General features: G+C 46.1%; 1 protein-coding gene across 1 annotated transcript in view; it reads left to right on the top strand.

The window, feature by feature from the left end:
* Window positions 1-23,284, top strand: part of STAP2 (signal transducing adaptor family member 2) — a 30,204-nt gene extending 6,920 nt beyond the window's left edge. Inside the window, exons 3-13 of the mRNA XM_087951834.1 lie at window positions 340-471; window positions 2,042-2,098; window positions 4,705-4,832; window positions 6,234-6,365; window positions 8,011-8,080; window positions 11,041-11,143; window positions 11,789-11,872; window positions 12,986-13,153; window positions 18,450-18,551; window positions 20,328-20,405; window positions 22,402-23,284. Of these exons, the coding sequence (XP_087807960.1) occupies window positions 340-471; window positions 2,042-2,098; window positions 4,705-4,832; window positions 6,234-6,365; window positions 8,011-8,080; window positions 11,041-11,143; window positions 11,789-11,872; window positions 12,986-13,153; window positions 18,450-18,551; window positions 20,328-20,405; window positions 22,402-22,460 (1,113 nt within the window). The 3' untranslated portion in view covers window positions 22,461-23,284. The remainder of the gene's footprint in view (window positions 1-339; window positions 472-2,041; window positions 2,099-4,704; window positions 4,833-6,233; window positions 6,366-8,010; window positions 8,081-11,040; window positions 11,144-11,788; window positions 11,873-12,985; window positions 13,154-18,449; window positions 18,552-20,327; window positions 20,406-22,401) is intronic.
* The last annotated feature ends 448 nt before the right edge of the window (window positions 23,285-23,732 follow it).

Here is a 23,732-nt window from a genome sequence, read left to right as displayed (position 1 = left end):
GTTTGTATCGATTGTTTGCCCGTGTATTATTGTGGTTGAAGCTGAAGAAGTCATTGACATTGGCAAGATGTTATAGCAGACAATTTTGCACACTATGCTTAGATCAGACTGCAGGCGGTGTGGTTCCAAATTGTCCAGGCCCAACATTTTGAGCCTGGAGGCATAGTTGAGTACTATGGTGAGTAGAGGAGTGGAGGGCTCTTCTCGATAAATACCTCTGAACCCGCTCAAGCGTGTTAATGTCCAATATACTGTGCGGGTTCCAGGCGGACAAGCTGTATTCGAGAAGTGGTCTGGCAAAGGTTTTGTACTTTTGTACTTGTTCTTCCTCACCTCCAGTATATTGAGAAAATCGATCTGACTGACTTGGTCTCCCTGGCTGAAGACAGCTGTCCAAGAAGTATGAATCCCATGTCTACAGAAAAACCAGGGCTGACACTGAAGATGCGGAACCAAGAAATAAAGTTGAGGGTACTGTATGTTCTTTCTTTTTTTTTTTTTTTGTTACAAAGGGATTATATTCCACCCAGGAGGTGTTCCTCAAATAAACGTGGTTGTGCACGTGGTTGTGGTATACTGAAGCAGGATTCAAAATCTTTCCAAACCATATCATCTTCTAATTATTATTATTGTTTTACTTTAAACCCCGGTCAGTATTTGTATCCTGCTAGAAAAAGGCTGGATTAATCTAGAACAAGGGGTTTCCAAATTTGGCCACTTGTGGACTTCAACTCCCAGAATTCGTCAGCTAGCCATGTTGGTTTAGGAACTCTGGGAATTGAAGTCCACAAGCCTTAAAGTGGCCAAGTTTGTGAGGACCCCCCCAGCCCCCCAATCTAGAATCTAAATCACAACAAAACAAAATTAATTCTAGAATTTTGCGGGCTCCGTCACTGGAAGGTATTCAGCTAAGATTGGATGTCCGTTTTGTCTCAGATAGTCTGAGGAGTCCTGTGTGGAACTACATGGTCTCTTATAAAACTCTATGGCACTTGATTCCATGATCTCCAAGGTGTCTTCCAACCTTGTGACTCTATGATTCCATGACCTCCAGGGTTGGTTCCAACCTTGTGACTCTATTATTCCAAGATGGCCAAGGTCCGTTTCAACCCTGTGACTCTATGATTCCATTACTTCCCTTGCAACTCTATTACTCCACGATTCCCTGATTTTCAAGGTTGCTTCCAAACCTATGACCCCATGATACTGTAGCCTCACTTCCACCCCTGTGACTCGAAGATGCCAAAACCTGCATTGCAACCCCTATATAGCTGTGATTCCATGACCTCCATGATCCCTTCCATCCCTGTGGCTCTATGATTCAGAGCAACCCCATGACTCCATTAATCCATGACCTCCAAGGTTCCTGCTAACCTTTTGACTCTATGATTTCATGACCTCTGTTGCAACCCCTACAGCTATTATTCCATGACCTCCAAGGTTGCTTCCATTTCTGTAACTCTGTGCTTCCATGACTTCCAAAGTCCCTTCCAACCCTGTGACTCTATGATTCCATGACCTCTGTTGCAACCCCCATAACTGTCATTCCATATCTCCAAGGTTGCTTCTCCTTACCCTGTAACTCTGTGATTCCATGACCTCCAAGGTCCCTTCCAACCCTGTGACTCTATGATTCCATGACCTCTGTTGCAACCCCCATAACTGTCATTCCATATCTCCAAGGTTGCTTCTCCTCACCCTGTAACTCTGTGATTCCATGACCTCTAAGGTCCCTTCCAAACCTATGGCTCTATGATTCCACAACCACCTTTGCAACCCCATGACTCCATGATTTCATGACCTCCAAGGTTCTTTCGAACCTTAGGACTCTATGCAGTGGTAGGATTCAAATAATTTAACAACCGGTTCTCTGCCGTAATGATGTCTTCCAACAACCAATTCACCAAACTGCTCAGAAAGTTAACAACCAGTTCTTGTGAACCGGTGCGAACCGGCTGAATCCCACCACTGACTCTATGATTCCACAATTCTAATCTTGGCATAATTCTTACCTTACATGGGCTTCATTTTTCCTTTACAGATGGAAAGCCTGGAACAGCAAGAAATGTGGAAAGGTTTTATACTCACCATGGTGGAGGTAGGGAATCATTTATTCTCTGCCAGCCTTCTTAAGCAATATGTCAGGGCTCCAACAATAGACCCCCCCATTCAAATCATGTCTCTAGCCGCATCTTTCAGAGTAAAAAAAAAAGATTTATTAGGAGTGACCATGTGCAACTGACACTACCTGGTGCAACTGACACTAAGACACACCATTCATTTCTCCCTTGACCCTGGTCTTTCCCCCACCCACTGGATGTATATTCTCCAATGGGACACATCCATAGCCAATCATGCTCTCCAGTAATAATCTTGCACGCCAACAGCTTCGGCCACCTAGCAATTATCTGAAGCATTTAAGGAATGCACTACTTTCCCCCACCCCCTTTCTGTTAAAAGTAAACTAAAAAGACCAAAGAAGTATTTTTTAGTTGACACAATAAATCATTCTGGAATGACTTGTACTTGTTTATTTTAAATTGTGACAAGAGCAGCAGGGGATCAATGTTTAAAATGGAATGGGAAGTCGACCTCACCTTGGCGCATCCCCATGGTCACACGGTCAAAATTCAGAAACTTGGCTACTGACTCATATTTATGATGGTCGCAGTGTCCCAGGGTCATCTGTTTCCCCTTTTACGATCTTCTGACCAGCAAAGTCAATGATTCACTTAGCGACCGCATTGGACAGGATTCCGGCCGTTGCCCTAATTAAACCATGAGCCTTGAGCTGAGCTTCAAAAACTTCAAAGGATTCATTAGGAGTGAACATGTCGGCATGAACCTGTATGAAACCTTCACAACGGCAGTGATTCGCATAACAACGGCGGTAAGACAGGTTGTAAATGGCAGCAAAGCTGACTTTAATAGCTGCTGTGCTTACCGACAGAAATTTTGGGCTCAGCCTGGAATTATGTGACTTTTCTTCCAAATTAAAGAGCCTTGGAACAAACATGAAGGTGATTTACACAGATAAGTCCTCGACTTATAACAGTTAATTTAGTGACTGCTCAAAGTTACAATGGCACTGAAAAACGTGACTTATCACCAGTTTTTCACACTTAGACCTTTCTGGCATTCCCCATGATCACGTGATCCACATTCAGACGCTTGGCCACTGACTCATACTTATGACCATTGCTGTGTTCCAAGGTCACGCGATCCCCTTTTGCGACCTTCTGACAAGCGGGAGATCCACGGGGAAACCGGAGTCCCTTCACAAACAGGTTACTAACTTATTAACTGCTGTTCTGACCCAACCTGGTTCCAAAAGAGCAAACACAAGACAAAGGCTGATTAAACCTTTTAAAGTTTAATCTACGAATTCTGTTCCTTCACAGGTAAAAGGCTGCTTCCAACTAATTAGCTCAGACAAGAAAGAGCCTTGCCAAGTTGTTGTTCAAGGCTGCCAAAAAACCCACAGATAAGAAATTAGTTACAAGAATTTTCAAATATTAACTATAATGTCCACAAGGCTGAGCTTCAGAGCGTCTTTGCCTTCTGCAAGGAGGGGCCATTACCTAGCAGCCTTACTCCCGAGTCACCTGTGCTGCTGTAACTGTTCTTTCCTCCGAGTAATCCTGCGCGTACACGCACTTGGCACAGGCTCCTCGGGAACCTCCTCATCGCTGCTGCCAGCCCCCCCCCAATCTCTGAAGGCAGCAGTCCACTCCCTGATGGTCCCGGCCCCTCATCTGAGTCCTCGCTCTCCTCAGCCGTCTGCACCTGCTGCCGGCTAACCACAACAACTGCGGTGATTCCCTTAACCACTGTGGTCGTTAAAACGGGGCAAATGCAATTCAAGGTGGCACAGGAGACAACTCCAAAATGTAATCAAGTGGAAGGGCTACCCTTTATCGGAGGCATCTTGGGTAAAGAGTAGGAATGTCCAAGCCGATCGCATTGTGATGAGGTTTCCATGCAGAAAACCCAACAAAACCTGGGGGCGGTTCACAACCCTAAGTTCTATGCCTGCAATAAATTTGTTTTCTTTTGTGTTGTTACAGGTCACCTTCAAGAAGTGAGGGGAGCTGAATGTCAACTAAAAAATACTCCTTTGGTCTTTTTAGTTGCCAGCAGAAAGGGAGTGGGAGGAAAGCAGTGCATTCCTTAAATGCCTCAGATAATCATCTTTGGCAGCCCAAAGCTGTCGGCACGCAAGAATATTACTGGAGAGCATGACTGATGACTCTTGGCTATGGATGTGTCCCATTGGAGAATATACATCCAGGGAGAATATACATCAAGGGGAAAATGAATGATGTATTTTAGTGTCGGCTGCACCCAGCTAACACTGACATGGTCACTCCTAATAAATCACAGTTTTTTTACTCTGATAGATGCGGCTAGAGACTTATGATTTGAATGGGGGTGGATTTATTGGAGTCCTGACAATTCACTTAACAAATGTCACCCTCAGCAACAGAAAATTTTTCGGCTCAATTTTAGGCTCGTAAGCCGAGGACTACCTCTGAATGTTTTTAAAAACATAGATTTTTACGTTCAAGAAGGGACTGGACTGCCATCTGTCAGAAATGGTGTAGGGTCTCCTGCTTGGGCAGGGGGTTGGATTAGATGACCTACAAGGTCCCTTCCAGCTCTGTTAATCTGTTGACTTAGCCTGTCTTCCATTATTATCCTTAGATGAAGATCCCAGCATCCGTGTCTTTGCTGCCGGGACACCTGTACAGGTTGTCTGAAACCTTGAAGAAGGAGCAAGAGAGGCGATCCGACCTTGGTGTGACTCTCGAAAGGGAAGAGAAACTGCCCAAGTGAGTAAGTTGTGAGCTGCTTGGGGTGTTTGTTGATAGACAAACTTGTGATGGACATCGGAAGACGCCTTCTTGATCTGTTTCTTCCGAAACCCGGTTATATCGTGAATTATATTACAGTCACCATCAAGCCAGGTTGGTGGAGTGGTGGAAGGGCCAATCTAGAAACCAGGAGATGGTGAGTTCTAGTCCTGCCTTAGGCATGAAAGCTGTTTGAGTGACTTTGGGCCAATCACCAGGAGACGGTGAGTTCTAGTCCCGCATGAAAGCTGTCTGAGTGACTTTGGGACAATCACCAGGAGATGGTGAGTTCTAGTCCCGCCCTAGACATGAAAGCCAGATGAGTGACTTTGGGCTAATCACCAGGGCGGTGAGTTCTAGTCCCGCATGAAAGCTGTCTGAGTGACTTTGGGACAATCACCAGGAGATGGTGAGTTCTAGTCCCGCCTTAGGCATGAAAGCCAGCTGGGTGAGGAGACTGAGAGTTGTAGTCCCACCTTAGGTCTGAAAACTGGCTTGGTGACTTTGAGCCAACCCACCCCACAGGGTTGTTGTTGTAGGAAAAATAAGAGGAGAAAGTTGGGTGTGTTTGCTACCTTGAGTTACTTATAAAATAATAAGAGCAGGACCAACATCCAATAATAAACAAACAAACAAAGAATAAACAAACAAACAAATAAAATAAAAGAAGTGCTTTCTGTTGACCAACAACCTTGCAGTATTGCAAGCTCTTCAAATTTCTTTTCTTTCTTTCTTTTTCTTTCTTTCTTTCTTTCTTTTTCTTTCTTTCTTTCTTTCTTTTCTTTCTTTCTTTTCATTTTCACTTTTTTTCTTTCTTTCTTTCTTCCTTCCTTCTTTCTTTCTTTCCCTTTCTTTCTTCCTTCCCTTCCTTCCTTCCTTCCTCCTTCCCTTCCTTCCTTCCTTCACTCTTCCTTCCTTCCTTCCCTCCCCTTCCTTCTTCCTTCCTTCCTTCCTCCTTCCCTTCCTTCCCTTTCTTCCTTCCTTCCCCCTTCTTCTTCCTTCCTTCCTCCTCCTTCCCTTCCTTCCTTCCTTCCTCTTTCTTCCTTCCTTCCCTCCCCTTCCTTCTTCCTTCCTTCCTTCCTTCCTTCCTTCCTTCCTTCCTTCCTTCCTTCCTTCCTTCCTTCCTTCCTTCCTTCTTCCTTCCCTCCTTCCTTCCTTCCCCTTCTTCCTTCCTTCCTTCCTTCCTTCCTTCCATTCCTTCACCTTTCCTTCCTTCCTCCCTTCTTCCTTCCCCTCCTTCTTCCTTCTTTCCTCCCTCCCTCCCCCTCCCCTCCTCCCTCCCTCCTTTCTTTTCTTTTCTTTTCTTTTCTTTTCTTTTCTTTTCTTTTCTTTTCTTTTCTTTTCTTTTCTTTTCTTTGTTCTTTCTTTTCCTTCTCCTAGCTGTTTCTTCCAGGTCTCCAGAATGGAGGCAGTGGCCCTTCTGGAGCAGAATGAAAATTATGGCAACATGTTGCTGCGTCCTGGACAGGATGGGAAGAGTTTCTCACTGACTGTTCGGCAGAAAGTACCCGGGTGAGTTGGAAGGACAAATGCTTGGCTCAAAATTGGATGCAGGAGGAATCCTCCACCCTAACCCTAAACCACGTTCGTTTCCCCACTTATATGGTTTTTCTTTTAATTTCAACACACACACACACACACACTCCCAGCAATCCGAGGCAGTTCACAAATAAAAAAAATTACATTGTTCAAAATAAAATATGTTCAGTCTTTCAAGATCTGGTTACATGTGGTTCTCGACTTATAACTTGCTTCTTTCCCTTTGGATGTCTACAGAGAACAATGAGTTTAATCTACTACAGGTAGTCCTTGATTTAACAACAACAGTTCGCTTAGTCAATGTTTTGAAGTAAAAACCGGCCCTGGAAAAAGTGACTTATGACCAGGGGTGGGATTCAAATTTTTCAACAACCGGTTCTGTGGGTGTGGCTTAGTTGGTGGGCGTGGCTTAGTTGGTGGGCGTGGCTTAGTTGGTGGGCGTGGCTTAGTTGGTGGGCGTGGCTTGGTGGTTATGTTATTGGCTGGGCGTGGCCAACTCAAAATCACTCACATCGAGGCACGCATCTCCTCGCCTGGCCTCTCATGATTGTGGGGATGCTGCAACAGTCGTAAGTGCGAAAAATGGTCATAAGTCCCTTTTTTCAGTGCCATGGTAACTTTGAATGGTCACTCCACACAAGCAAAGGACCTGCAAAGGAGGGGGGAAAAAACTCCAGAGACGTTCCAGAGACAGGAAGTCTAGTCCTGCCAAGAATGTAATAAGGGGAATGTAAGAATGTAAGAATGTAAGAGGAGGCAGTTTCTGTAAGCAACACCAGAATGTTTCCTTCCTGCCTTCCTTACAGGATTAGGCCAGTAAAAATTTCTTCTAACAACCGGTTCTCCGAACTGCTTAGAATGTTAACAACCGGTTCTAGCGAATAGGTGCGAACTGGTAGAATCCCACCCCTGCTTATGACCGTTTTTCACACTTACGACCATTGTAGCATCCCTGTGATCACATGATTTACGTCCAGATGCTTGGCATCTGACTCACGTTTATGATGTTTCTTGGCCTTGGAAAAAGACCACACATAAGAGTCCTGCACCCAGTTTTGATCACTACACTATAAAAAGGATGTTGAGGCTCTGGAAAGAGTGCAGAGAAGAGCAACCAGGATGATTGAGGGAATTGGAGACTAAAACATGAAGAACGGTTGCAGGAACTGGGCCTGGCTAGTCTAGGGAAGAGAAGGACCAGGGGAGACATGAGAGCAGCCTTCCAATATTTGAGGGGCTGCCACAGAGAGGAGGAGGGGGGGTCAAGCTATTTTCCAAGGCACCCGAAGGTCAGACAAGGAATAATGGATGGAAACTGATCCAGGAGAGATTCAACCTGGAAATAAGGAGAAATTTCCTGCCAGTGAGAACCATCAACCCATGGAACAGAAGTTCCTTCAGGAATCGTGGGAGGCTTTCAAGAAGAGATTGGACTGCCATCTGTCAGAAATGGTGTAGGGTCTCCTGCTTGGGTGGGGGGTTGGACTAGATGACCTCCAAGGTCCCTTCCAACTCTGTTAAACTGTAATTTAATCTGAAATGGCTTAAATAAAATCACACCCAGGGACAAAGCTCAGGAGAGGACAGAATTCAAATTCCATTTTTGTGTTCTTTGCAGAGCTGTGAGTGTCAAGCATTATAAAATCAATGTCGTTGGTGGAGGATACATCATCGTTATGGAAAAGCCGGTAAGGGGGGAACCAGGAGGGTTAGGGTTACGGTGGGGCGACGAAGGCAAACCAGGTTTTTAGAAAGAAGGGAGGGGAGAACAGAAGTAGACTAGACAACTGTTTCAAGTTATTCATGCAAAATGTATAATGCTTAAAATGGACCAGCTCCCCAAGTTACTAGACCTCATGCAAGTGGGGGGGAAATATGAAAAGCTTGCATGTTCTCAGCTGAACTCTTGCAGCATATGGAAACCTCATGGTTGTAGGTGGGTTTTCCCCCTCCATCCTTCTTCCTTCTTCCTGCCTGCCTTCCCTCTCTCTCTCCCTCTCTCCTTTCTTCTTTCCCGCCCTCCCTTCCTTTTTCCCCCCTCCCTCCTTGCTTTCCCTCTGTCCCTTTTCCTTCCTTTCTCCTTCTCTATTTCCTTCCTTCCCTCTCTCCCTCTTTCCTTCCTTTCTCTCCATCTCTTTTCCTTCCTTCCTTTCTTCTTCACTATTTCTGTCCTTCCTTTCTTCTCTATTCCCTTCCTTCCTTCTCCATTTCTGTCTTCCTTCCTTCTCTCCCAACCTCCCCTCTCCTCTCTGTTCCTTTCCTTCCTTTCCTTCCATTCCTTCCTTCCTTCCTTCCTTCTCTATTTCTGTCCTCCTTTCCTTCCTTTCCTCCCTCCCTCCCTCCCTCTCTTTCCTTCCTTTCCCTCTATCCCTTTCCTTCCTTCCTTCTCTATTTCTGTCCTCCTTTCCTTCCTTTCCTCCCTCCCTCCCTCTCTCTTTCCTTCCTTTCCCTCTATCCCTTTCCTTCCTTCCTTCTCTATTTCTGTCCTCTTCCTTCCTTTCCTCCCTCCCTCCCTCTCTCTTTCCTTCCTTTCCCTCTATCCCTTTCCTTCCTTCCTTTATTTCTGTCCTCTTCCTTCCTTTCCTCCCTCCCTCCCTCTCTTTTTCCTTCCTTTCCTCTATCCCTTTCCTTCCTTCCTTCTCTATTTCTGTCCTCTTCCTTCCTTTCCTCCCTCCCTCCCTCTTTTCCTTCCTTTCCTCTATCCCTTTCCTTCCTTCCTTCTCTATTTCTGTCCTCTTCCTTCCTTTCCTCCCTCCCTCCCTCTCTTTTTCCTTCCTTTCCCTCTATCCCTTTCCTTCCTTCCTTCTCTATTTCTGTCCTCCTTTCCTTCCTTTCCTCCCTCCCTCCCTCCCTCTCTCTTTCCTTCCTTTCCTCTATCCCTTTCCTTCCTTCCTTCTCTATTTGTCCTCTTCCTTCCTTTCCTCCCTCCCTCCCTCTCTTTTTCCTTCCTTTCCCTCTATCCCTTCCTTCCTTCCTTCTCTATTTCTGTCCTCCTTTCCTTCCTTTCCTCCCCTCCCTCCCTCTCTCTCTTTCCTTCCTTTCCTCTATCCCTTTCCTTCCTTCCTTCTCTATTTCTATCCTCTTCCTTCCTTTCCTCCCTTCCTCCCTCTCTCTTTCCTTCCTTTCTCTATCCCTTTCCTTCCTTCCTTCTCTATTTCTGTCCTCCTTTCCTTCCTTCCTCCCTCCCTCTCTCTTTCCTTCCTTTCCCTCTATCCCTTTCCTTCCTTTCCCTCTATCCCTTTCCTTCCTTCCTTCTCTATTTCTGTCCTCCTTTCCTTCCTTTCCTCCCTCCCTCCCTCTCTTTCCTTCCTTTCCCTCTATCCCTTTCCTTCCTTTCCCTCTATCCCTTTCCTTCCTTCCTTCTCTATTTCTGTCCTCCTTTCCTTCCTTTCCTCCCCTCCCTCTCTCTTTCCTTCCTTCCCTCTATCCCTTTCCTTCCTTCCTTCTCTATTTCTGTCCTCCTTTCCTTCCTTTCCTCCCTCCCTCTCTCTCTTTCCTTCCTTTTCCTCTATCCCTTTCCTTCCTTCCTTCTCTATTTCTGTCCTCCTTCTTCCTTCCTTTCCTCCCTCCCTCTCTCTTTCCTTCCTTTCCTCTACCCTTTCCTTCCTTCCTTCCTTCTCTATTTCTGTCCTCCTTTCCTTCCTTTCCTCCCTCCCTCTCTTCCTTCCTTTCCCTCTATCCCTTTCCTTCCCTTCCTTCTATTTCTGTCCTCCTTTCCTTCCTTTCCTCCCTCCCTCTCTCTTTCCTTCCTTTCCCTCTATCCCTTTCCTTCCTTCCTTCTCTATTTCTGTCCTCCTTTCCTTCCTTTCCTCCCTCCCTCTCTCTTTCCTTCCTTTCCCTCTATCCCTTTCCTTCCTTCCTTCTCTATTTCTGTCCTCCTTTCTTTCCTTTCCCCCCTCCCTCTCTCTCTCTTTCCTTCCTTTCCTTCCTTTCCCTCTATCCTTTCCTTCCTTCCTTCCTCTCTATTTCTGTCCTCCTTTCCTTCCTTTCCTCCCTCCCTCTCTCTTTCCTTCCTTTCCCTCTATCCCTTTCCTTCCTTCCTTCTCTATTTCTGTCCTCCTTTCTTTCCTTTCCCCCTCCCTCTCTTTCCTTCCTTTCCTTCCTTTCCCTCTATCCCTTTCCTTCCTTCCTTCTCTATTTCTGTCCTCCTTTCCTTCCTTTCCTCCCTCCCTCCCTCCTCTTTCCTTCCTTTCCTCTATCCCTTTCCTTCCTTTCCCTCTATCCCTTTCCTTCCTTCCTTCTCTATTTCTGTCCTCCTTTCCTTCCTTTCCTCCCTCCCTCTCTCTTTCCTTCCTTTCCCTCTATCCCTTACCCTTCCTTCCTTCTCTATTTCTGTCCTCCTTTCCTTCCTTCCTCCCTCCCCTCTCTCTTTCCTTCCTTTCCCTCTATCCCTTACCCTTCCTTCCTTCTCTATTTCTGTCCTCCTTTCCTTCCTTTCCTCCCTCCCTCCTTCCTTTCCCTCCATCCCTGTTCCTCCTTCCCTCCTTCCTACCATCCCCGGCCATCCAAACTCCCACACGGTAGCTCAAAACAGATGAGAGTTTTCAAACGTTTTTGAAATTCCGCTGTAGCGTTTGGAGTTTTTCTTAGCCCAACCCAGGGCAGGTTTGGCCCCCTCTTCCATTCCTCGCTTTTCTCCCCCTCCCAGAATTACTGCTCCTCCCTCATGGCGGTGCTTGACTTCTTCATCACCAAGACCAAGGGGACCCTCGTGCCGCTCAGCGTGGAGAAGAGCTACGCCATGGCCCTGGGTAGGCCTCGCCCAGCTCTAGATTTGTTCGGGGCACTGTGGAGAGAAAGCGGGGGAGAAATATTGGGTAATCCTCGACTTACAACCCCAATGAAACCCTGCATTTCTGTGTCTCAGCAAGGCAGTTGCTTTGCCCCGTTTTACGACCTTCCGTGACACCGTTGTTAAGCGAATCACCACCATTGCTCAAGTGAGTCCCACAGGGGTCGTGAAGTGAATCCGGCTTCCCCGTGGACTTCGCGGGTTCACCAGCTGATAATCGGGGAGGTTTCCGGGAACCGCCGTGAAGCGAGTTTTGCCCCGTTTTGACTAACTTTTCTAGCCACCGTTGTTAAGTGAATCACTGCCATTGTGAAGGTCGTAACCAGCGTTGTTAAGCGAATCTTGTCAGAAGTTTGCCAAAGGGGACAATGTGGGATGCCGCAACTGTCGTAAATGCGAGTCAGTTTGCCAAGCGCCTGAATTTTGATCATGTGACCCCAGGGATGTTGCAATGAGTCCCCGAGTCCTTTTTTTTCAGTGTCTCTCTAACTTCAAACGGTCATTAAACGAACGGTTGTAAGTCGAGGATTATCTGTAGTCAAAATGTTGTCAGAAGCCAGAAGCACCACCCCTGTTTTCTACCGGGGCTCGTTTCCCTTTGCAGAGGTCGTGGAGACAGATCAGGAAAGCAAGCAGAGCATCTCGGGGTCCCCCTTCGAACCCGAGGACCCCCAACCACCTGGGAAAGGTACTTTCTGGATGCTCAATTCGGACGCCGAATTTGCACCTGGATCATGGAAGAAGGCAGCTTCTGTTTCCCTTCCTGCTTCAAATGGGCCCACGAGTGCTCTGACCCTTCCACAAAATCTTCTTTTGCCAAGGACTAGTTCCACACACACACACACACACACACACACGAGTGGGGTTCAAAAATTTCAGCAACTGATTCTCTGCCCGGTTGCTAGGTGGGCGTGGCCTAATTGGCCTCCTGCACCACGACAGGAGGCCTATTTTTTTCACCCTCCCCAGACTCCGGAGGCTTTTCTCAGGCCTCTGGGAGGGTGAAAATGGCCTTCCCCCGGGCTCCGGAGGCCCTCCAGAGCAGTGGTGGGATTCAAAAGGTTTTACTACCTGTTCTATGGGCGTGGCTTGGTGGGCGTGGTGTGGCTTGGTGGGCGTGGCAGGGGAAGGATATACTGCCAAATCCTCCTTCCCTCCCCGCCCCACTTAACCTGCTTTACAGCTCCGTTCTCCTGGGCAGGGCAAGCAAAGAAGACCCAGCCGATAAGCTGGGGCTCAACGGGAGGCAGAGAATAGATGGGGTTGGCGGGGCCAGTCAGAGGTGGGATTGGCCGGTTCTTCCAATTAATTACTCAAAATTTCCACTACCAAATTTTTCAGAACCGGCTGAATACCACCCAGAGGTCAGAAACGGGTCCATTTCTGGCCTTCCGTAGCGTCCGCGAGGCCATTTTTCACCCTCCCCGAGTCTCCCTGTGGGCCCTGCACTTACTTGCCATCCAAAACGGGCTGTGTGAGGACTCCTGGGAGAGGAGGGGCAGGGTGGGCGGGCGGGCCAGCGAGGGGGTGGGATTTACCAGTTCGCCAAACTGGTAATTAAAAATGATAAAATTAGCTACCGGTTCGCCCGAACCGCCACGAACCAGTAGCATCACACACCCTCCCAAGGGACACGGCAAGGGAAGGATAAGAATATCTGGCCCTCAGAGTTGGGGAAAGAGTGTGACACGTGGTCGTTGCAAGTCACTTGTTTCAAGGCCCCTGTCACTTCGAACGGTCACTAAATGAGTCGAAGGATCCCCCTGTATGTCTCTCTCTCTCTCTCTCCATTTGCCTGCAGGCGAACTCGTGAAACCAAAGAGTTTACCTCTAAATTCATGGCCGGCCCAGCCTCCTCCTCTGCCACCGATCGTTCCAATCCCACCACCGCGCCGGGCATCGGTCCCCCAACCCACGCATGTCTACGAGGAGGAAGACCCTCCGCAGTCAACGTACGTGAACGAAGAAGGTGAGTCGAGAATGGCGAGCGATGTTACAATCCCCAGCGGAACAGCAGCCCTGACAGGAGGAGGAGGAGGAGGAGGAGGAGGAGGAGGAGGAGGAGGAGGAGGAGGAGGAGGAGGAGGAGGAAGAAGAAGAAAAGTGCTGTGGGGTCCATGTTGCTCTCTGAGCTTGCTTGTTTTCTTGCAGACGTTTCACGTCCCAAGTAGGTAACATCATCAGTACTAAAAGGGAGTGAGGAATTTGGGAGAGGAAATCTGATAGTGAGGTGGAAATTTAGACATAACATTCTTTTTCTGAGTCAAGGACAAGTTACCCTGCACCTGGAATTGGAGTGGCTAGAGGAATGTCTCCAGTTGGACTGCCATTTGTCAGAAATGGTGCAGGGCAGGGGTCCTCAACCACCGGGCCGCGGACCGGTACCAGTCCGTGGAGCACTCTGTACCGGTCGCAAATAAAAAAAAAAAAAAAAATGGCGGCTTTCTTCGCTCCGTGAATGCTGCTGGGATCGGGATCAAGGACACAAATGAGAGAAGGGGAGGGAGGAAGCAACCGAAGCCTGTCCTGCTCTCTGGCTCAGCAGCTTCGGGTTTCCTCACGCCTCGTTCCTCTGTCAGTCGCTTCTCTCGCTGCTCCACCAGCCCAGGAAGAAACTGCTTCCGGTTTGTCGGCTTCGCGAGCGGCAGGGATTGCAAGCTGCGCGATCCCCGCCGCGCTTAGCCGCTTCTGGGGCTCCGACCCAGACGGGTATGGAGCTAGGCCACCTGCAGGGGCAGCTGAAGGTAGGGGATCCGGAGAAGGGGTTGGGGGTATTGCAGACCCCCCCGGCCGGCAGAACCCCTTTTCCCAGGACGGTGCAGCGGCGGTCCGTAATGGCCGCCACAAAGAAGCTGGCAGCCGGGTAAGAATGCGCAGGAGGAAGTGGAGAAAGTGCTTGAGAGGAGAAAGTTTTTCTTGGCTCCTAGGACTCTAAGACATATTTAATAAAATTCCTGAAAAGTATGACTTTCTGAATAATACCTGCCAGAAGAGGAAAAAAAGCGGCTGTTGGATGGTGCTGAAAGGATAGCTTTCCTCTTTTCCCACGGAATAAATAACTGGATATTAAGAAACCTATTTTTTTAGGTGAAAATTGGTTTTAAGCGATGAGTGGGAAGAGAGAGGATTAAAAGAAAATATTTGTATGCTAAGACTTTGTTGGAGCAGATGCCTTAAGGATTTGAAGACTAGAAGATATTGCAATAAGATTTTAAACAGATTTGGACTTTCTTTCTCTTTGATTGATATTACCCCAGAAGGAGAAAGTGAGAACTCTGCCTTGGTTTGGACTGACTGATAACTTTGGGACTGTTTTATTTTTTTTATTTTCTTTTGAATATTCTGGTTGTTGTAAGAAGAAAGAAAGGGAAAAGAAAAGAAAAGATTTATAATGGCTCTTTCTGTTGAGGAACTAAGAAAAGAATATGAACAAGCAAAAAAAAAATGGTAAAGATGGTGTGGAAGAAGCTTTCCTTTTTCTAGAAATGGCGCTTATTAACTATCAACAAACATTACAGCAGATGAAGACAGCAGAGGAACAAGAAAGAAAGGAAGGAGCCATCTTTAATGAATCTCAGAATTTGATCAAGAAAGAAGGAAGAGAGAAAAGAAGAAAACTAAAGGACTTAAGATTTAAAAAAACATTTAAGAAAGGGAAAAATAAGGTGCAAAACCAATATGATGATAGTAAACAAAAGGGAAAAGGAATACGACAGAGAAGGGAAGCCGGTAAGGCAGAGGTTAGAAGAAGGGGGTAGAAAGGTTTGTTGGGAGAAGAAAGAAAGGGAAAAGGTGGAGAAAAGCTACAATGTTTTGAAATTAAATGGAAAAAAGAAATTTTTATGGATAATGGATAAAGTATAATTTTTTTAAAAAAAAGATTTTGCAAGGTACATAAGATGAGATGGTAGTATTGTAATGGTTTAAGAGTTGATAAGAGATTAAAATGTTAAAATGTTTAAAAATGATTGGCTTTAAAATTTAATAATAGGGGAGGTTTAGAATACTGTTTTAATTAAAGAGTTTAATAAGATTATGGTATTGATGTTATTATAAAATTTTTATTATAGTATCTTTTTTAATATTTGGATTTATTGTCTAATTATGTACTTAATTATTTTGGATGTATTAGTTAGATAGAATGTACCAAGCAAAATCGGATTGGGTATTGGATATTATTTTAAAGATTAATTTGACTAACTTAGGGGGGATAGAAAGGCATTATACTCTGATTAATGATTTCAGGAGAAACTTATTTTCTTCCTTTTTATAAGGAATGAGATAAAGGGATGATAAAAATGGACAAAAGATACAAATATAATGATTCAAACTAAGATGATTAATTAAGATAGAATTAAGAAGGGTGAAATATGTGGAGAAGTTAATATAGAAGATTTAGAATGGTAAATAAAATAAGTAATGATATGTAAGATGAGCATGAATATAATTGAAGTCCATGAAGAGAGAGACACCTGGGTCCAAGTTACTTTCCAAAAAGATTTTTTTATGTTTTGTGTGTTGTGTGTATATGTTTTTTTGGGGGAGAATTAGTAAAAACTTACAGAAATATAGAATGAGAATAATGGTAACTAAGTCAGAAAGAAATAGATGAAATAATAATAATGATATTGAATAAGAGTAAAGAGAAGTAAAGAGAAATTGAATAAGAGGTTTTGGTATGTTATATGGAAATGGTTTAAAACAGAATCATAATTTATCTGACTTGTTAAATTTACAATGAAAAAAGGTTTAAACATGTAATAAATAATGATAATTTGTGTGTTTTAAAAATTAATAAAACTTGATTAAAAAAAAAAAAAAAAGAAGCCGGGGGTGGTGGCTTTTCCTGTCGCCGCAGCTCCTCCGAAGCGCCGGTTCACCCCCACCCGCCCGCCCGCGCTTCAACCCAGTGCTCCGTCCTGCCTGCCTGCCTGCCTTCTTCGTTTCTGGTGAGAATAATAACTATTCGCCTATTTTTATCAGTCGAAGCTGTTCAAACGAAGAAGGCAGGCAGGCAGGCAGAACGGAGCACTGGATTGAATCGCGCGCGGCGGGCGGGTGGGGGTAAACGGGCGCTCGGAGGAGCTGCGGCGACAGGAAAAGCCACCACCACCCCGGCTTCTTTGAAGCAGTTTCTTCCTGGGCTGGTGGAGCAGCGAGAGAGCGACTGAGAGAGGAAGGCGAGGCAGACACCTGAGGGAGGGAGGGAGACACCTGAGGGATGGGGCTGAGGGAGGCAGGGCTGAGGCGCCCTGAACTTGGTGGTTTGTTGGCAGCGTTTTGATTACCCGACTAGGTAACAACATCAGATGTTACCTAGTCAGGTAATGAAACGCCTGCAAGCAAAACCACCAAACTCGGATTCTCCCCCCCGGTCCTTGAAAAAGTGTTTGTGCTTGAAACTGGTCCCTGGTACAAAAAAGGTTGGGGACCACTGGTGTAGGGTCTCCTGCTTGGGCAGGGGCGGGGTTGGACTAGATGACCTACAAGGTCCATTCCAACTCTGTTAATCTATAATCTACTACCTGGATACCCGTGCTTCGCTACAAAACTATGTGGTCGGGATTAGTTTTTGGGGAGGAAAATAAGGTGAGGGAGAATTGTGCCTCTGCCTACCAGCATCCATCAGTATTCATCTGGCTAGTGTCCTGTCAGTGCGTGAGAGAGTTGAGGGCTGTTTGGAAATGGAAACAGTATTTGCTGTGTGAGCAAGGAAAGCAGCAAGGAGCCTAGGCGTGGCTTAGCTCAACTGTTCTGTACTTAAAGCTGCTTGGTGCTCTGAAACTGAACCTCCTCTCCTCTGCTTGTGTTTTGCATTTTGTGATGATGTGTGAGGGGCATTTCGCTTTTATATATATAATCAGTTGGCAGGACTGGTGATTGGGCCATGTGATGGACTGATGGACGCAGGGGATGGATCTTTGATTTTTCTTTTGGGAAGGGAAAACCCAGAACTCTCAGATTCGGGTTTTCCCAGATGTGCCAATATGACAACAACGCTAATAAAATGGTACTTTGAGGAAACGCCTGTCTCGAAGTTTATTGCGTTGGAATTGTTTTAGTTGGAACGCTGACAATAGGTAGGCCAGGCTAGAAGAGAGAGCGGTTTTAGAACACCAATGTTTGCAAGGGGTGTGGAAAAGGTCAAAATGATTCACGCAGGGGATGGGAGGAAAACCAGGGTCAAGGGTGACAAGGAATCATGTGTCTCAGAGTCAGCTACACCCACCCAGGCAAGTGCCGGATATCAACTCATAAAACATTTTGTATACACATTTTATAGTTGTCAACAGAAAGGTGGGGGGGAGTTTCAAAGAGCAGGAGACAGTGTGGAATCGAAAGTACATTCCATTCATATTTTCTTCAAAGACTGATTAGAGGATTGAAGCTTCTGCTGAGCAAAAATCTAATTGGAGAGCATGATTGATGACTCTTGCCTATGGACGTGTTTTGTTGGATGATACACCCGGAGGGGTGGGGGCAGGAGTGGGATTCTACCAGTTTGCACCTCTTTGCTAGAACCGGTTGTTAACATTCTAAGCAATTCTGAGAACCGGTTGTTAGAAGAAATTATTGGCCTAATCCTGTAAGGAAGGCAGGAAGGAAACATTCTGGTGTTGCTTACGGAAATTGCCTCTCCGTTAACCCTTATTACATTCTTGGCAGGACTAGACTTCCTGTCTCTGGAACGTCTCTGGAGTTTTTTCCCCCCTCCTTTGCTGGTACTTTGCTGTGTGGAGTGACCATTCAAAGTTACCATGGCACTGAAAAAAGTGACTTATGACCATTTTTCACACTTATGACTGTTGCAGCATCCCCACAGTCACGAGAAGCCAGGCGAGGAGATGCGTGCCTCGATGTGAGTGATATTGAGTGGGCCACACCCAGCCAATAAGATGACCACTAAGCCACACCCACCCAGTCACATGACCACCAAGCCACGCCCACCACCTAAGCCACGCCCACAGAACCTGTTGTTAAAAATTTGAATCTCACCCCCGGGTGGGGAAGAAAAGCAGGATCAAGGGTGACAGTGAATTACGTGTCTCAGAGTCGTCTACGCCCAGGCAAACACCGGCATGGTAACTTTTTAATAAAAGAAAGAAGTTTTGGGAGTGGGGCTCGAGACTCATGATTTAATTGGGGTAACTGCCAGAATCCTGACATGAGGACTACCTGTACTGTTGTTGTTGTGTTTTTTTTAAGTGAAAATCTTTTGCTGTGAGAAATGAGGTGTGTTTTTCCCACCTTTCCACCTGGGACAGGTGCAGCGTGGGATCAACCTGGGGACCAGGCAGCAAGGTGGGAAGGGCCGCCCCCACCTGTTCGTGTACCTCCCAAGCCCCCAAAGAAGCCCCCAAAGCCAGGTATGGTTTGGAGGACTTGTGTCCTTGGGTCGAAACACTCGTTGTCATCCAGCAACAAAAGCAAGAAGCTGGTTTGCTCTCTCCAGATGTGTTCAGTTCACAGGACGACGCTCAGGGGACTGTACCCAAAAGGCCTCAAGCAGTGAATCCTGATCTCTTTTTCTAAAAATAAAAATAAGGGATTCTATCCTCATGATTCTGCCAATTTAAAAAGGAGCGTTGGCTGTTACGTGCTAAGGGCAGGTGATGGGCCAGTGGGCAGCATCTCTTTTGAGGCTGAAGGGGGACTTGGGCAAATCTCGGTCCCTGGTCTCGTAGGCAGTTGGAATTGGGAGATACAGTCAGTCCTTGACTTACAACAGTTCATTTTAGTGACTGTTCAAAGTTATAAGATAGGATAGGATAGGATAGAATATTAAAATAGAATTGAATAAAATAGAACATTAGAAGAATAGAATAGAAAATAGAATAGAATAGAACAGAAAATTAGAATAGAATAGAAAATTAGAAAAAATAGAATAGAAAATTAGAATAGAATATTAAAATAGAAAATTAGAAAAATAGAATAGAATAGAATAGAATAGAATAGAATAGAATATTGGAATGAATAGAGAATAGAATAGAATAGAATATTGGAATGAATAGAGAATAGAATTAGAATAGAATAGAATAGAATAGAATAGAATAGAATAGAATAGAATAGAATATTGGAATGAATAGAGAATAAAATAGAATTAGAATAGAATAGAACAGAACAGAATATTGGAATGAATAGAGAATAAGAATAGAATAGAATAGAATAGAATAGAATAGAATATTGGAATGAATAGAGAATAGAATAGAATAGAATAGAATAGAATAGAATAGAATAGAATAGAATAGAATAGAATAATACAGCTGGAAGGGACCTTGGAGGTCTTCTAGTCCAACTCCCTGCTCAAGCAGGAAACCCTGTAGTATATACCAGGGGTCCCCAACCACCGGTCCGTGGACCGGTACCGTCCGTGGAACAAGTCCTACCGGGTCGCTGGCTTTAAGGCGCCGCCATCTTGTTTTGATGAAAAAGTGCTTCCGGTGAGCTTTTCTGGGTAGAAAGCTCACCGGAAGCACTTTTTCATCAAAACAAGATGGCGGCGCTTCAGCGCCCGTGAGCTTTTCTGGGTAGAAAGCCATTTCTACCCGGAAAAGCTCACCGAGAGCGCGCCGCCATTGTTTTGATGAAAAGTGCTTCCAGTGAGCTCACCGGAAGCACTTTTTCATCAAACAAGATGGCGGCACCCAGCTGATGTCGGTACCGGGCCGCGCCATAAAAAGGTTGGGGATACCTGGCCGCGCGTAAAAGGTTGGGGATCACTGGTATATACCATGTCAGACAAATGGTTGTCCAGTCTTTTCTTAAAAATTTCCAGTGATCAAGCACCCACAACTTCTGGTTGCAAGTTGTTCCACTGGTTAATTGGTCTGTCAGGAAATCTCTCCTTAATTCTAGGTTGCTTCTCTCTTTAATGACCTTCCATCCTAATTGCTTCTTGTCCTGCCTTCAGGTGCTTTGGAGAATAGCTTGACTCCCTCTTCTTTGGGGCAGCCCCTCAAATGTTGGAAGGCTGCTATCATGTCACCCCTAGTCCTTCTTTTAATTAGACTAGACGTAGCCAATTTCAGCAGCCCTTCTTTATATGTTTTAGCCTCCAGTCCCCTCATCATCCTTGTTGCTCTTCTCTACACTCCTTCTAGAATCTCAACATCTCAACATGTGCTTTCCTTAATCTCTTTAAGGCAGCCTACTTGAGAGTAATTCTTCCCTTGGACCTGGTATACCCTCCACCAAAGAGAAGACTTTGTGGTTCAGAAACAGTAAGTTAATTTAACTGGTTAATTTATTGGCAAGATAATTTAACGGGTAAGTTAATTTATGGTATATAAATCCACCTATGGGATTCCATCAATATGTCATTAATCACCGGTAGTCCTCGACTTATGACCACAATTGAGCCCAAATTTTCTGTCCTTAAGTATGACATTTTTTCAGTGAATAATGCAAGGGTGGGATTCTACCAGTTCGCACCTATTCGCTAGAACCGGTTGTTAACACTCTAAGCAGTTCGGAGAACCGGTTGTTAGAAGAAATTACTGGCCTAATCCTGTAAGGAAGGCAGGAAGGAAACATTCTGGTGTTGCTTACAGAAACTGCCTCTCCGTTAACCCTTATTACATTCTTGGCAGGACGAGACTTCCTGTCTCAGGAACCTCTCTGGAGTTTTTTCCCCCTCCTTTGCTGGTACTTTGCTTGTGTGGAATGACCATCCAAAGTTACAATGGCACTGAAAAAAGTGACTTATGACCATTTTTCACACTTACGACTGTTGCAGCATCCCCACAGTCATGAGAGGCCGGACGAGGAGATGCGTGCCTCGATGTGAGTGATATTGAGACGGCCATGCCCAGCCAGTAACATGACCACCAAGCCATGTCCACCCAGTCACATGACCACCAAGCCACACCCACCACCTAAGCCACGCCCACAGAAACCGGTTGTTAAAAAATTTGAATCCCACCCCTGGAATAGCAGGGTTCTTCAGTGAATCTAGCTTCCTTGTCGACTTGGCTGGTCAGAAGGTTGCAAATGGGCGATTGCCTGACTCCGGGATGCTGTGACCATCATAAATATGAAAGCATGAAAAGCGCTTGTAAGTCACTTTTTTCAGTGGCCTTGTAACTTTGAACCTTGAGCAAATGAACGGTCGTAAGTCGGAAACTAACTGCAGGCATTTTTTTTTACTAGCAAATTGTAGTCATGTAACTGTGGAACGGTACAACCAGAGGTGGGATTCTACCAGTTTGGACCGGTTTGGGCAAAGCAGATGTTAAATTTACATCTGGTTTGCCCGAACCGGTAGTTGCAACTGCTGGCTGGCCTCGCCCACCGCTCCCCTCCCCCTCCCCCCCCAGGAGTCTCCACGTGGTCCATTTTGGATGCAGGTAAGTGCAGGGTCCACTCAATGGCTCCGGGAGGGGGAAATATGGGCCTCCTGGAAGTCTGGAAATGAGCCTGTTTCTGGCTTCCGGGGAGGCCATTTTCGCCCTCCCGGAGGCTCATGGGAAGCCTCCGGACCCTGGGGAAGGGTGAAAACGAGTAAGCCACACCCACCAGGACCACACCCACCAAGCAACCAAGCGGAGAACTGGTTGCTGGGATGTTTGAATCCCGCCCCTGGGTGCAACCTGCTAAAGGTAATTCAGTTGGTGGTCAGGTGACCGCAGGGGAGGTGGCAGGACGGTGTACAGCAACCTGGAGTGCTTTACAGGGTGTGTAAAACCCGTTTTGTGGCTGTCGTAACTTTGGGCGGTTGCAAGACGAGCGGTCGTTAAATTAATTTCCAAATCAGGGTTTTGTTTTTAATTCTGCAGGCAGGCTCTGGGCAGGGGTGGGTTTCAGAAAATTTAGCAATGGGTTCTCTGCCTGGTTGCTGGGTGGGTGTGGCCTAGTCAGCCTCCTGCACCGTGGCAGAGGGGGCCGTTTTCACCTTCCCCAGACTCTGGAGGCTTCCCTTGAGCCTCCAGGAGCGTGAAGACAGACTCCCGATTCCAGAGCCTCTGGGAGGCCCGTTTTTTTGCCCGCCCTGAGCCTCTGCGCAAGTTCTGCATTTAACTTGGGATCCAAAACGGGCCACGCGGAGACTCCTGGGAGGGGAGGGGTGCGCGGGGCCAGCCAGTCATTGGGACTCCCGGTTCAACAAACTGGATGTAAAATTAACACCCGGTTCGCCCAAACCGGTGCGAACCAATATCAACCCACCCAACCCCTGGCTCTGGGGGTGTGTGTTGCTGATGTGCCATTTCTCTTTTGCAGAGATAGATGAGGAGCTGAAACGCAAACTTCAGGAACGATGGGCCAAGATGGAGAATTAAAAGACGGCGGACATTTTGGTTAAAGAATCTACGCGGTGTCAAGGAAGAGAGGAACCAGCTGAGCCCCACCAACCAAATCTACCTCTGGACGATGATTCCCTCTGCATCTGTTCTCTTGGTCCCGTTTTACGGGAAGAGCACTCTGAGTGGATCAGATGAGAAAACTGATCCCTGACGTGACTTTCTTTCATAGCCATTGGCTGCGCTGCTGTGATGTCACAGCCGCTGCACATCCTACAGAAAATAAAAAAGTTAAGAGGGGATTTGGGGAAAGTTTCCAACAGCGGCATGAAGAAATAATTGATAAGACTCAGATCCAGGAAACAATGAACCAGTGGAACGACTTGCCACCAGAAGTTGTGGATGCTCCAACACTGGAAAGTTTTAAGAAGAGACTGGACAGCCATTTGTCTGAAATGCGATAGGGTTTCCTGCTTGAGCAGGGGGTTGGACTAGAAGACCTCCAAGGTCCCTTCCAATTTTGTTATTCTGTTAAGGCTAACCTGGATCTTGAGAAAAGAGATCAGCAACAGTGGGGGAGGGAGAGAAAAAAAAACCTCATAATTTTGGGCAGGTAGCAAGACAGACAATGAAGGAGATAAAAAACAAACAAACACAATTCTGCTTCCAAACTTTGAGGAAGTAGGAGGAAGTGGGTCTCAAAAATCATCTAAAGGACCCTTTCAAATATTCTTGGATGGATGAACTTCACATTATTCCTGCAAAATTAAGCCTTTGTCTACCCAACCACAACTGCAAATCCAGGATAAGGCACCAACACGCTTTCTGTGCACTTATAGGAAAAATAAATCTCATGTGAAGCAGAGTTGTGTGACACACAATCAGGAGAAAGTCAAGTGACAATGGAAATCACTAGACTGAAACGGAGAAGCAAAGCTGCCAATATAGCCATAGCACTTAGACTTATATACCGCTTCATAGTGCTTTGCAGCCCTCTCTAAGGTTTACAGAGCCAGCCTGTTGCCCCCAACAATTTTGGGTCCTCATTTGACCCACCTCAGAAGGACAGAAGGCTGAGTCAACCTTGAGCCTGATGAGATTCGAACTGCCAAATTGCAGGCAGCCGGCAGGCAGCAGAAATAGCCTGCAGTACTGCCCTTTAACCACTGCGCCACCAAGGATTAATTTTAGGACTAATATAGGATTCATTTACACCCCCAATCATGATTTAACCTTAACCTAACCGGTCTCAAATACTAGTCCGCAAGCCTCTAAGACCTGGTTTATACCAGGGGTGGGATTCAAATTTTT

The sequence above is a fragment of the Notechis scutatus genome, chromosome 1 (genome assembly GCF_049901735.1).
Source record: "Notechis scutatus isolate UNSWTSFEM ecotype Mainland chromosome 1, rNotScu1.2, whole genome shotgun sequence".
NCBI classification, from domain to species: domain Eukaryota; kingdom Metazoa; phylum Chordata; class Lepidosauria; order Squamata; family Elapidae; genus Notechis; species Notechis scutatus.
This window is presented reverse-complemented; position numbering and strand designations above follow the sequence as displayed.